Source organism: Saccopteryx bilineata, chromosome 4 (genome assembly GCF_036850765.1).
Source record: "Saccopteryx bilineata isolate mSacBil1 chromosome 4, mSacBil1_pri_phased_curated, whole genome shotgun sequence".
NCBI lineage: Eukaryota > Metazoa > Chordata > Mammalia > Chiroptera > Emballonuridae > Saccopteryx > Saccopteryx bilineata.
The window spans coordinates 60,869,807-60,882,807 of record NC_089493.1 but is presented as its reverse complement, the minus strand read 5'-3'; the positions used below and the strand labels follow the sequence as shown (position 1 = coordinate 60,882,807).

Genomic DNA, 13,001 nt, shown 5'->3' with positions numbered 1-13,001 from the left:
CAAGGTTGGTTCCTTCTGAGGGAAGGATCTGTTCCAGACCCCTCTCTTTGGCTTGGAGCTGGCTGATTCCTTATCTTCCCTCTCACTGTGTCCATCTGTGACCACATTTCTCTTTTATCAGGACACCAGTTATATTGGATTAGAGCGTATCCTAATGACTTCATTTTAACTCGATTACCTCTGGAAAGAACCTATTTCCAAATAAGGTCATATACTGAGGTAGTGGGTGTTAGGACTTCAAAATGTCTTTTTGAGGGTATATGGACACACTTCAAACCATAATAAATGCTGAGAAGGGACAAGGTGGTTCACCGATTCCTTTATTTATTAGGAGGTAAGGGGAGGGATGCAGAGAAGGGCAGAGGAACATTACCTGGAGAGAAAGGGCTGGGAGGGGTCTGCAGGGACCGAGCTAGAAAGCAGTAACACTGATTCTATAGTTGAAAAGGAGTAGTGCACATGTGTAAGTACCTGGTGCGAGTTCTGTAATAAAACCTACCTTATGAATAAGTACAGTGGAACACTACTTAGTACATTCATACATGTTTCTACCATCTTGAGACTTTTTTTTACATGTACAGTATATGATCTGTTTTTATAAATGTACAGCTTTAAAAAAAAAAAAGAGACACTTCTAGTAATAGGTACAGCATTAAACACAAAACCAACATGGGCCAGCCACATTCCCACTGAAGACCCAGAGAAAGCGAGGCCAACAGCCCAGTGCCCAGTCCCGCCCTGCCCGGCAGCCCGATGGTCCCGGAGAGTGTAAACCAGCGGCCCCTGCGCTCGGCAGGCCACGCCGGCCCTTGGCATTTGCACAGGAAGTGCCCACTCATGCCAAGCCCAGCCTGCAGAGAGCGGGTCCTCCCTGAGGGGAGATGGCAGAGAGGAATGTTGTGTGTCAAAGAAGGAAAAGAGGGATGAAAGAAATGTGCTCAACTAAAGGCACTTGTCAGCGGCCGCCTACAGCCAGTTCCCGGGCCTGTGATCGCGCAGGGTGCTGTTCTGATGGAGCCAACAAGTTCTTAGTGGACCTCGCCTGTCCTCTCACCAGGTTTAAATAGAATAAATAAGTCTTAGTGGGTGGTTGTTTAGCCCTCCTGGGTTCCTATAAGTAGGCTATCTTTTAGGATCATTTATGGAGTGATGCTCCCTGTCCCCAACCCAGCTTTTCAATGTCCTGGGGAAGGTGCCAGAATAACTCCAGGCCGAGGAGAAGCAGTTGCTCACAATAGATCAGAAAGAGAGCCCCGAATGTCCCCTCCCCTGTCCGTGCCTGGAGCTCCTTTGCCCCGTGTGCCAGAGTCTCTGTGCAGCTCAGATCTTAGTCACGTAGTTGTTGGGGAACAGGCCCTGCTTGCCTCGTAGCCGGCCGGTCCACCAGCCAGAAGGATCTGCAAGGAGACAGAGACGCAAAAGTGAAGGGGGCTGTTCAGCTCGGGGCCATATAGCCCCCCCCCCCCCCCCCGCCCATGGTGCATCCCACACGCAAGGGCGATTTGGCTCCATCCACATTCTTTTCCTTTCTTTTCTTTTAAATAAAAGAAATTGTGGTAAAAAGTAAGCCCTCCCCTTCAGCAGACATAGGGGCCCTGTCAGGGAAGGATCTGCAGTCCAGATGCTAAGGGTGGGTGACAGCCCTTAGCTGTTGGCCCTTTAGGACTGCTCAGCCTCTGAGAGGAGGCTGACGGCTCTTCTTTGGGGCAGCGTCAGGCCCAGGCGAGCCAGGGCCTGGGCAGTTGGGTCTCTGCAACACGGAGTCTTACCTCCAGAGCAGCTGCTGGGTTGGCAGGGACTGTCTGGGGTGTCCTGGTCGGACACCCCAGCCCTGTTTCCCACCTCTCTCCTCTCACACTACTAACTCCATCTCAGACTCGTTTCTGGGAGAAACTCGTCTGCAACTCTTCTGATCCTTACTTCCCACCTGAATCCCAGGCCCTTCACCAATAATACATATTTGGTATATATTCTTCCCGATCTGTTTCTGTGATTACAAATACACATTCATTTTAAACTGAAACGGGCCATTCTATATCTTACTATTCTGCATCTTGCTTTTCAATACTTACAGAAGAACCTTCCCATGGTACTATCTCATTTTTTAACTAGCTGCACTGTATTCTAGAATTTATGGAGCCACTTCCTTATTGATGGCCATGTGTTCCCAACTTTTCATTATTAATGCAATAGACATCCATATGTGCAGCTTTATGCCTACATGCAGGTAGATCTATAGGAGAGATTCCTTGGTCAGAGGCTATGGACTTGTGAGAAAAACATGTATTTTTATTTATTGTAATAGGTAATACTTTCATACCTAACTTTCAAAAGCACAAAAGGATAAACAGTAGAAACAGCCACTTACATCCCCTCTTTGAAGGCAAGCAATGCTACCTGTTTCTTGTATTTTCTCCCAGAGTATTTCATGTACACGGAAGTGTTTATAAAAATGACAACCTTTTCTACACAAATCATAGCACACGATGCATTAAACATATTCTTCATTTTTAAAAGCCTTAATAATATATACTAACAATCATCTCGTGTCAGAGTCTAAAGAGCTTCCATATTCTTTTTTTTTTTTTTTTAATTTTTTTTTTCTTCCATTTTTCTGAAGCTGGAAACAGGGAGAGACAGTCAGACAGGCTCCCGCATGCGCCCGACCGGGATCCACCTGGCACGCCCACCAGGGGCGACGCTCTGCCCACCAGGGGGCGATGCTCTGCCCCTCCTGGGCGTCGCCATGTTGCGACCAGAGCCACTCTAGCGCCTGGGGCAGAGGCCACAGAGCCATCCCCAGCGCCCGGGCCATCTCTGCTCCAATGGAGCCTTGGCTGCGGGAGGGGACGAGAGAGACAGAGAGGAAAGCGCGGCGGAGGGGTGGAGAAGCAAATGGGCGCTTCTCCTGTGTGCCCTGGGAGCTTCCATATTCTCTGCATGTATGCTACTGGTTCTTATCATTTTGCCTATTTTTCTATCAGTTGTTGGTCTTTATTTTGTTGATTAGGAGTTCTTCATATATTTGTGAATTTGTCACATGAGTTGCAAATATCCTTCCTTCCTTTTTTTAAAAAAAATTTATTTATTATTTTTTACAGAGACAGAGAGTGAGTCAGAGAGAGGGATAGACAGGGACAGACAGACAGGAACGGAGAGAGATGAGAAGCATCAATCATTAGTTTTTTGTTGTGCGTTGCAACACCTTAGTTGTTCATTGATTGCTTTCTCATATGTGCCTTGACCGTGGGCCTTCAGCAGACTGAGTAACCCCTTGCTGGAGCCAGCGACCTTGGGTTCAAGCTGGCGGACTTTTTGCTCAAACCAGATGAGCCCGCGCTCAAGCTGGTGACCTCAGGGGTCTCAAACCTGAGTCCTCTGCATCCCAGTCCGACGCCCTATCCACTGCGCCACCGCCTGGTCAGGCTCCTTCCTTCCGTTTTTAATTATATCTTCATATATTAAAATTTTATCATATTTTAATTATTTTAATATTTAAGTAGTTGAATCAAATGATCTCTATTATTTTACAGCTTCTTGGATTTCTGTCACATTCAGAAATCCTTTCCCACATTGATATTATTAAAAATGAAAAAAAGAAAAAAAAAAAAAAAAAGAGCTCTTTTGCCCTGGCTGGATAGGTCAGTTGGTTAAGAGCTTTATCCCTAGAGTGCAGAGGTTGTTGGTTCGATCCCTGGTCAAGGCACATACAGGAGTAGATCGATGTTTCTGTCTGTCTCTCTCGAAAATTAATTAAAAAATAAAACCTCTCTCTTATACTTACTTATAGGACTTTTTATGTTTATTTTATACATTTAAATATTTATTTATTTGAGACTTATCTTGGAAGGGGTTATATATAAATCCACGACATGGGAATTTAAAAATGTGAGATAGTGATAAATATTAAATTTCCTCCCCAAAAGTCTATTTCAGCAAGAAACAGTGAAAGAAGGTTATTTATTTCCCTCACTAACCACAGATATTAGAGTCCATACTTTATTTGTAATGACAAAATCCAGAATGTTCTCAAAATTAAAAGTTTTCTGTAACTCATTTGATGGCAAAATTTGACCTGAATTGACATGAGTTTATGCAGTCTCTTCCCACAGAGTGTGAATGCTCATGTTTCACAGGAGACTGATCTAGGGTGTTTCTTTAAGGGTGTTACATACACATACACACCACTATTAACTTCCTAAAAGTTTCCATTTCTGATTTCTGAGACTCATTTAGCTCTTTGGATAGGGAATGTGGACTGTATCTCACTTTATCTTTGCTGGTGTCAAAGGTGAAACGTTTTGTGCTGCATTCATTGATGCCTCAATAGCCTTTGTCTATTTCTGGACTGGATTATTTGTGTTATTCTTGGGGAGGAACTATTTATACATGTAAAATGTTTTTTTCCTAGTCTGTTTTCTATAATTTGGCTTTGCTCCTGGGGCTATTTGCTATATAGAAGGTTTTAATACAGCCCTTTTATGAGGTTAAATCCTGTATGGTTTGGGGGCTTGATGTCTTCCATAGGAAGGTTTTTCCCACCCAAAAAATTAATACAATATTCTAGGTTTCCTTCTAACACTTTTATAGTTTAGTTGACTCTCGATGTTTAATCCACTCGATTTTTTTTTCATGTATGAAGTAGATGTTTTATTTTAAAAATAGAAAGGAATTGTCTATCCTATCCTTTCCCTTGATTTCAAAGCCCCACTGATCTTATATTAAATACACAGGAATGTATTTCTGAATATATATTCCTATATACACAGGAATGTTTCTGAATTCTATTCTACCACATTTATCTACATGTCTATCCCTGCACTCACACCACATTGTTTAAATTACAGTGATAACTTATAACATGTTTTGATCACTTCTAGAACTCCACATTTTATGTAAATATGAATTGTTTTAAATATATTCAATGTTATTTCTAGAAAAATTAGAAATAAAAATTTGAAAAAAATTAGAAATAAAAAGAAATAATAGTCACTTAAAATTCAATACTTAAGGAGACCAATACATTTTTTATAACACATATATAAAAATATATATATATATACATATACACACATATAGCCAAATACATTCTATATTTTTAAAAAATGAGACCTTTTCCTTTTTCCCATGAACATTTTTCCATTTCAATACTGTACTTTTGTATCATTATCTTTAATTAAAAATTTTTGGCATCAAAGTTCATTGAATGGAGATAGCAAAGATCTTTTCAACCAATTTCTTTATTGGATATTAGGTTATTTCTAGTATTTTTGCTGAACAAAAATGGTAATAAAAATCCTGTGTTTACTAGTTTATTTCAATACCTATTTTCACTTTGACATTTTTGAAGAAGGATACTAAACAGCTTAAACTAGTAAAACTTGTGTGAAGCTAGATGGTTAAAAAAAAGTGGAAGAAAGAAAAAACAAAACAAAACACCAGGCCTAGAGACCAGTTAGAAGGAAGGAGGTTGGTCCAGGGACCTACATTCTCCTCTGAGTGAGCCCATGTAATGAAGGGACCTGTTAAAACAACTCCTGGGACTGTCCTTGGCCACCCCTTCCTAAAAGCTAAACTTGCCAAAGAACCACTATTCACTCAGCTTGTCCTTTCTCTGCTCCTAAACCCTGGATGCAGTGGTGGGATTCAAATAATTTAACAACCAGTTCTCTGCCCTCATGACCGTTTTACCATAAGTATAAAAAAATATATACTGAAAGGTAGTTTATTATTTCATGCATTTAATACCTAAATAAGAACAATAAAAGAGAGGTACACAAAATGAGATTATGTTATAAGAGTTTTTAAAATATTAATGAAAAAATATTAAATAATATCTGGCAAAAAACCAATAACACTGTTATTTAAGGTATTTCCATATTGCTTCTTGATTGGCGCCCTCACTTGCAGTTTTTTTTCACCTGTGCATGGGATGAATGTTACTACGGGTGCTTAGAATACGCTGTTGCGCAGATGAACGTTAAAAAGGAGTAAGGAATGTAAATTTACGATTTCCACATTGGGCAGCTGCCCAGGCATCCACCTTAGAGAGAACCCTGATTACAAGGGCCATTTTAACAACCGGTTCATGAAACTCAACAACAACAACAAAAAATAGGTGCGAACCCGCTGAATCCCACCACTACCTGGGCAGCTCGACAACGTCTTCAGTTCCCTTGAGCCCGACATTCAGGGCTTTCTACAACCAGGGCACTCCTGCTGTCATCTTGTCTCCTCTGTCATTTCTTTTTCCTGAGACAACCTGTTTTTTCTGGCCTCTGTGACATCGTCTGTCCGTCACCCCATCCCTTAGCATAAATGCCATTCCTTCATGGTGCTTTTTCTAACACCTAAGGCCGGAGTTATCTTTGTTTTTATACTTCCATAGACAGTAATGTTTGATTATATGTATATAATATTCTAACTTTTCTTCTCTACCAAATCCATAAAACATTCAGCCACCTTTCTAGACATATGTTACAGGCTGCCTCCCTGCCTTCCGTTCCCTCACCCTCATGAGGAGGCGGCCGTGACGTTTGGGTGGGGTGGTCCCTGCCAGGGCTAACCCTCTCGGGATAGCCTTTGTCTTGCTCGGGGACAAGCATGTGACTGATTTGGTCCAAACTGAGCGACACCGAGGACTTTGTTCAACGGCTAAGAGAAGTCCCAGAGACAAAGCAGCTTTCAGACATGGTTTGATCCGTTAGCCTGGTACTAACGGATCCACTTTGCCACCAGGAGGAAAACCAGCCCGACAAGGGAGCAGATACAAAGAAGAAGGCAGAGCTGAAGGAAACATTAAAAAAAAAAGGAAGCTGGAGTCTCAATCAATCTGAGCCTGACATATGGCTTACTCTGCACGTTTCAGTTATAGGGGCCCTAAATTCATTTCTTGTTTAAACTAGTTTTTCTAGCAAAACTGCCTGCTCTTTGGGAGGCTGTCCCAGCCAGCCAGCCATGCACTTACCTTCTTTGATAATATCGATAATATCATTGGCATTGAAGCTGAGTTCGTCCGTGTCCTGAGCATCATAGGCATACAGAGCCTTGCACTGTGGCACCTGAGGCTTCGGCTTGGGCTGGGGCTTGGGTCTGCCGCCTGCTGGGGTGGGCCTGCTGGTCGTTTGTCTCCGGACGCTGAGGAGAGAGTGGAGGCAGATGAGAGATGGCAGCCAATAGGAAGCAGCAGCACTGTGTAGAGGTCTGGACCACGGGGCCGGCCAGGACTGGCCTCTTCAAGTTCAAGTCCAGCTCCATTCTTAGAAGGTTATGTTACTCCCTGAACTTTCTGAGAATAAAATAGCCTCCCTGACAAGGTCACTGCAAAAGCATAGTCAGCTCTTCATCAACAGTAGCTGCTTTTATTGTGGTCCCTTGCATATTGTGGAAGACACTCGTACAGAAGTTTATAAAGCACACACATACAACTAAAGGATAATAAAACAAATAGTCACGAATCTTTGAGAACAGAACTTTTGCTGGTGCCACAGAAGCCTCTCTTCAGCTATAACTCCACCCTGAATGAACCATCCCCTGCACTTTGTGTTAATGATTCTGCTTTTCTCCCTAACCAATCCACGTAGTCTGCCTGTTTTAACTGTACAAAAGGAATCCTATTCTCCTACTACTCGCTCCATTTTTGAGATGTACCCTGTTGGTGTACGTAGTTTTAGTTCACATTCATTCTCATTGCTTTATACTATTCCACTGCACGACTGTGTCAAAATTTACTTATTCACTGTTGAAGGGCACTTGGGAGGATTCTAGATTTATGACAAAAAAAAAATGCTACTGTAAGTGTTCTCTGGCAAGTGCTTGTCCAATTTCTCAACATCAGCACTAGTGATATCTTGGGCCACTTAATTCCTTATTATGGGGTTGCCCTAGGCACTGTAGGGTGTTTAGCAACACCCCTGGCCTTTACCCACTGGGTGCCAATAGCACCTCCTTGATCATGATCATCAAAATATCTGGAGCACTAGCCCTGGCTGGCTGGCTCAGTCGGTTAGAGCATCGTACTGAAGCACGGAGGCTGCTGGTTTGATCCCCAGGCAGGGTACATACAGGAGCAGATCGAGGCTCCTGCTTCTCTCTCCCTTCTTCTCTCTCTCTCTCTCAAGTCAGTACAATAAACATTAAGAAAAAAAAGTGAACAGATTGATGTTCCTGTTTCTTTCTCTCTCCCTCTCTCTCTAGAAGCAATAAAAGAAATGTAAAAAAAAAAAAAATCTCCAGCACTAAAACCCTAATCCAGCCTGACCTGTGGTAGCACAGTGGATAAAGCATCGACCTGGAAATGCTGAGGTCGCTGGTTTGAAACCCTGGGCTTGCCTGGTCAAGGCACATATGGGAGTTGATGCTTCCAGCTCCTCTCTCTCTGTCTCTCTCTGTCCCTCTCTGTCTCCTCTCTAAAATGAATAAATAAAATATAAAAAAAAATTAAAAAAAAACAAAACCCTAATCCAGATTTAAATGTATCCTTCCAATGCACTCTACTGCCTCCTGCCACTATTCATCCATAGTCTCCAGGCACATACCTATAGCTTGTTCCTATTGAGTGAGGTGTGTGTGTGTGTGTGTGTGTGTGTGTGTGTGTGTGTGAGAGAGAGAGAGAGAGAGAGAGAGAGAGAGAGAGAGAGAGAGATAGGGACAGACAGAAAGGGAGAGAGATGAGAAGCACCAGTTCTTCGTTGTGGCACCTTAGTTGTTCATTGATTGCTTTCTCATGTGTGCCTTGACCAGGGGGGGCTATAGCAGAGTGAGTGACCCCTTGCTCAAGCCAGTGACCTTGGGTTCAAGCTGGTGACCTTGGGGTCTCAAAACTGGGTCCTCCACGTCCCAGTCCGACACTCTATCTACTGCGCCACCGCCTGGCCAGGCTTGAGTGAGATCTTAAACTGGTATCAGAAACAACTGCTTATTAAAGATGTTCATAAAAACATTTAGAAGAAAAGGAAATATAAATATAGAAGACATTTCCCCCTACTTTGCTTAAGGACAAACCAAAGGAAAGCCTACATTCATTTGCTTACAAAAGTTAAGCTTCGGATTTCTCCTGAAAGGGGCAGGGCTGAACACAACAGAGTGGGGCTGGCTGTCAGGTCTGGGGGGGCCTGTGAACACCGCTACCCCCTGCGGGAGGAAGGAGGCAGGAGGAGGGTCTCTCCTGGGGCCTGAATTCTGAAAGGAAAGAGCACACCTAGTTTTGAGCTGTGCTCTCAAGAGGCCAGAGCCCACTGTCCTTGCTGAGGTCCTGTGACACTAGATGCTAACTGCGTGCTGATGAGTAAGTTGGATCTGAGCGGATATCTTGGGGAAAGAGGCACTGGATGTCCAGGGGCGGTAGGGCTGTTCCTGGCAGGGGCAGGGTTCCTTGGGTGCTGCCTGGGGCTCCCTTTCTTCATAGGAGGGAGCCAACCCCAAGATGACAGGCTCCAGTCTTCTCAGGTCAAGCAGACCCCCAGGTCCCCACCTCCCGGCCCCCTCCAAGCACTTTTATCATAGAGGAAAGGCATCTGATAGATTGGTAGCATCACATCATTTCCTCCCTTGTCTACTGGAAATCCCCAATCCCTGCTTGAGAAGTGCTGGCTCCTCTGAAAGCTGGCTAGGCACACAGGTTTTTAATTAAGCAACCCATATATTAGGAATGTCAGCATTTGGTTAATAAGGGCCATTAGCCTGGATACCAGCAGTCAGCTGATTTCCCAGCAAAAGGGAACGGGGTGGAGGGGTGGGGTGTGTGTTGGAACACCCTGGGAGGGAGGACAGCTGCCAGCCTGGTAGTTCCAGGGAGCAGGGATGGGAGGGAACATGCACACACACACTCCCCAAAGACTCACAGATGGGAGATTTGGCCTCTCCGATGTCTGGGGGTCAGGGAGGGGGCCCTACCATCAGTGCAAGCTGATGAGGCATCTGGAGCCAGGAGTATTAGGACTCGGGTACAGACTGGACAGGGGGCCTCTCAGTGGAGAGATAGAGCTGGATGACCCTTGAAAGACAGGACCACCCTCCCTGCAGCCATCCCTGGAGGCAGCCCTCGCTGTCCTCTGCCCACCGCCTTCTGCTGGACAAAGCCTCATTTCCTCTTCCTTCATGTCCTCCCTGCCAGCTGCTTCCTTTCTGAGCTCCCCGAACATCACTGCGGCTCGGCACTTACTAGTTCACCTCATCCCCAGCTAACAGTCCTTCTCACGGCTTCTCTCTGCCCTTGGAAAATGGACCAGACTCCTTCATGGGGCCAAGAGTCCCTGTTGGCCTGTCTCATATCCTGCCACAGGCCACACTAATGCTTCCCTAGCTTTTTTCACGGAAGCCCCTGAGCCCTGCTTGGGCTTCGGACCCCCTGCCCACAGACTCTTAGCCGGGTCCACAGACTCTTAGCCTATGTCGTATTTGCTGGTGAAAGACAATGCTTTCTCCCTAAGGTCAGCCACAAAACAGGATGTCAGCTCTCACCACGTTTGCTCAGTGTTGCGCCGGAAGCCCTAGCCGGAGCAGCTAGTCAAGGAGCATAAAAAGCACACAGATTGGAAAGAAAATCCTAAGGAATACACTACCAAACAACTATTAAAACCAATAAACAAAGTTCAGTAAGATTATAGAAGATGAGATCAATACGTATATTAAAACCAGCTCTCTAAGCATCACCGATGAACAATACAAAAATGAAACAGGGAAAACAATTCCATTTACAAGACATGAAAAAGAATGTAATACTTAGGAGTAAATTTAATAAAAGAAGGACGAGTCTACTTAAATGAAATGTCTGGAAAAGGCTCATTTATATTGAGAGGAAGTAGATGAGTGTGGTTGCCTGGGGCTGGGGCTGGGTTTGGGGAATGGCTGCTAATGGGAAGAAGCTGTCTTTCTGGGCTGATGAAAATGTTCTAAAAGTAGATGACAACGACGTTTGCACAACCCTGTGACTATACCAAATACTATTGAATTGAACTTTAAAACAGTTGATTTTTTAATATATATATCAAAAAAGCTGGTTAAAAAACAACACGAGGAAATTGCATAAGCCCCTTTGGGCTCCACAGTGCATTGCAGTTACACAGAGTGCCCGTGGCCAGCCTGTGTGCAAGCAGCCCCTGGGTGTCCCAGGAGCTAGGGCAGAGGGGAGGAGGGGTGGGCGCAGGAGGGCTGCTTAAACACCCTGCGAACATAGCCCCTGCGTGGCCTTCGACCCCAAGGCATCAGAGGCTACTTCCTCGGGGACATCAAAGTGGAACCAACCAAAGTAAGACCTCAGGGATTACTGAGGAATTTGGGTTCCCGGGTAGACCCTGGGCAAGTTGGTTTGTCCCAGGCAGAGGCCGTGGACAGCTGCTACCGTACTGGCCATGTAAAGCCACCTGGGCATCTACCATCTGGCTGAATCAGGTTCACAGCGCTCCACAGGCTCAGGCAGCTTTGAGGTGGGTGTTGTCTCTGGGCACAGAGTCTGACGGAGAATGGATATGGAGGTGGAGAACAGCTCTGCGTTCTGCATGGGGAAAGGGTCTGCTTCGGCAAGCCTGAGGTCACCATGGTCTGGCTCTTTCCTGTTTAAATGTCCTCTGTGACCAGGAGGGGTGACCACTGCTCCAGTAAGGCAGCATCTTCTCACAGAGAGATTTAAGCACAGCCCTCCTTCTTATCAGTCACTCCTGCCTCGTTGTCACCTCTGGGCATGTCTCCACTCTTCTTCAACAGATTGATGGTCATCCGGGAACCCCTACCTGTAGCTGTAGGACATGCAGATAAACCTCCCCAGGGTCTGCCTGCTCTGGGCAATGCACCGGGGGAGGCATTTTCACAGACAGTTTTCATTTGACCTCACAGCCTTGCCGTGAAATGACTAATGCAGGGTGCTGAAATCTCCTGCTGGTTTCCACACTGGATGACACAATGGCATATGCACAAGACTCCCAGACTGACTTTCTGGTCCCTCCTTCTGGCCATGCTCCCCTGGACTGTCCCTACCTTCCAACCAGTGCTGCTAATTCCTGCTCAGCCTTTGAATCTCATTTCTATGCCTGACACATCCCCTGGTAACCCAGGCCTGCTCAGAGCCGGGGAGCAGTGGAGTGGTCCCGCGACTCACATCAGGATGAGGAGAGAGGGCTCCGTGAGGGCGGGACCTGGCTGTTTGTGCTCATCAGACTCGGGAACACCAGTGGCTCCAGCCTGCACGTTCTGATGGAGTGACAGAGCGCAGAAGGGACATGACCTTAAGAGCCAGTGCACAGGGTTTGAGGCCCAGCTCTGCCACTAGCTGGCACAGACCTTAGTTTCCCATGTATAAGACACACCTTAGTTTTGGGGCCCGAAGTTTGGGGGGAGGGGAAGTATTATATAAAGTTATTGAACTCAAGTTTTATTCATCATAAAATTCATACAACTCTTCAAGTGGGAAATGCAAGTAAAAAAACTACAACCACTGTATAAGATGCAGTCAGTTTTTAGACCCCAAATTTTTTGGAAAAAAAAGGGGGGGGTGCATCTTATACATGGGGAAATACAGTAACGTGGGTCCCACCACTTCACCTCTTCAGGTTTCTTCATCTATTAAAAAAACAGGGAGCTTGACCAGGTGGTGGTGTAGTGGATAGAGCGTTAGACTGGGATGTGGAGGACCCAGGTTCAAAACCCCGACATTGCTGGCTTGAGCAAGGGGTTCACTTGCTCTGCTGTAACTCCCCGGTCAAAGCACACATGAGAAAGCAATCAATGAACAAATAAGGAGCTGCAACAAAGAATTGATGCCTCTCATTTCTCTCCCTTCCTGTTAGTTCCTATCTGTCCCTCTCTCTGACTCTCTCTGTCTCTGTCAAAACAAAAAAACAAAAAACAAAAACGAGGACGCAGGCAATGGCCTGGGTCCTTTTTCTAATTCTAAGAGAGCTTTATAGAGTGCTCCCAGTGAAACTTCTACTGTCAGATGCACCACCAGGCACAGGAAGTCCGTGCCCAGGAAGCGGTCACTGTCTCTACGTTTCACCACACAGACT

The 13,001-nt window shown here is 45.2% G+C and overlaps 1 protein-coding gene across 1 annotated transcript in view; it reads right to left on the bottom strand.

The window, feature by feature from the left end:
* Positions 1-610: 610 nt before the first annotated feature.
* MYO1E (myosin IE) overlaps positions 611-13,001 on the bottom strand; it is a 239,662-nt gene continuing 227,271 nt past the window's right edge. Inside the window, exons 27-28 of the mRNA XM_066275467.1 lie at positions 6,968-7,137; positions 611-1,397 (exon numbers count right to left, since the gene is read on the bottom strand). Of these exons, the coding sequence (XP_066131564.1) occupies positions 1,321-1,397; positions 6,968-7,137 (247 nt within the window). The 3' untranslated portion in view covers positions 611-1,320. The remainder of the gene's footprint in view (positions 1,398-6,967; positions 7,138-13,001) is intronic.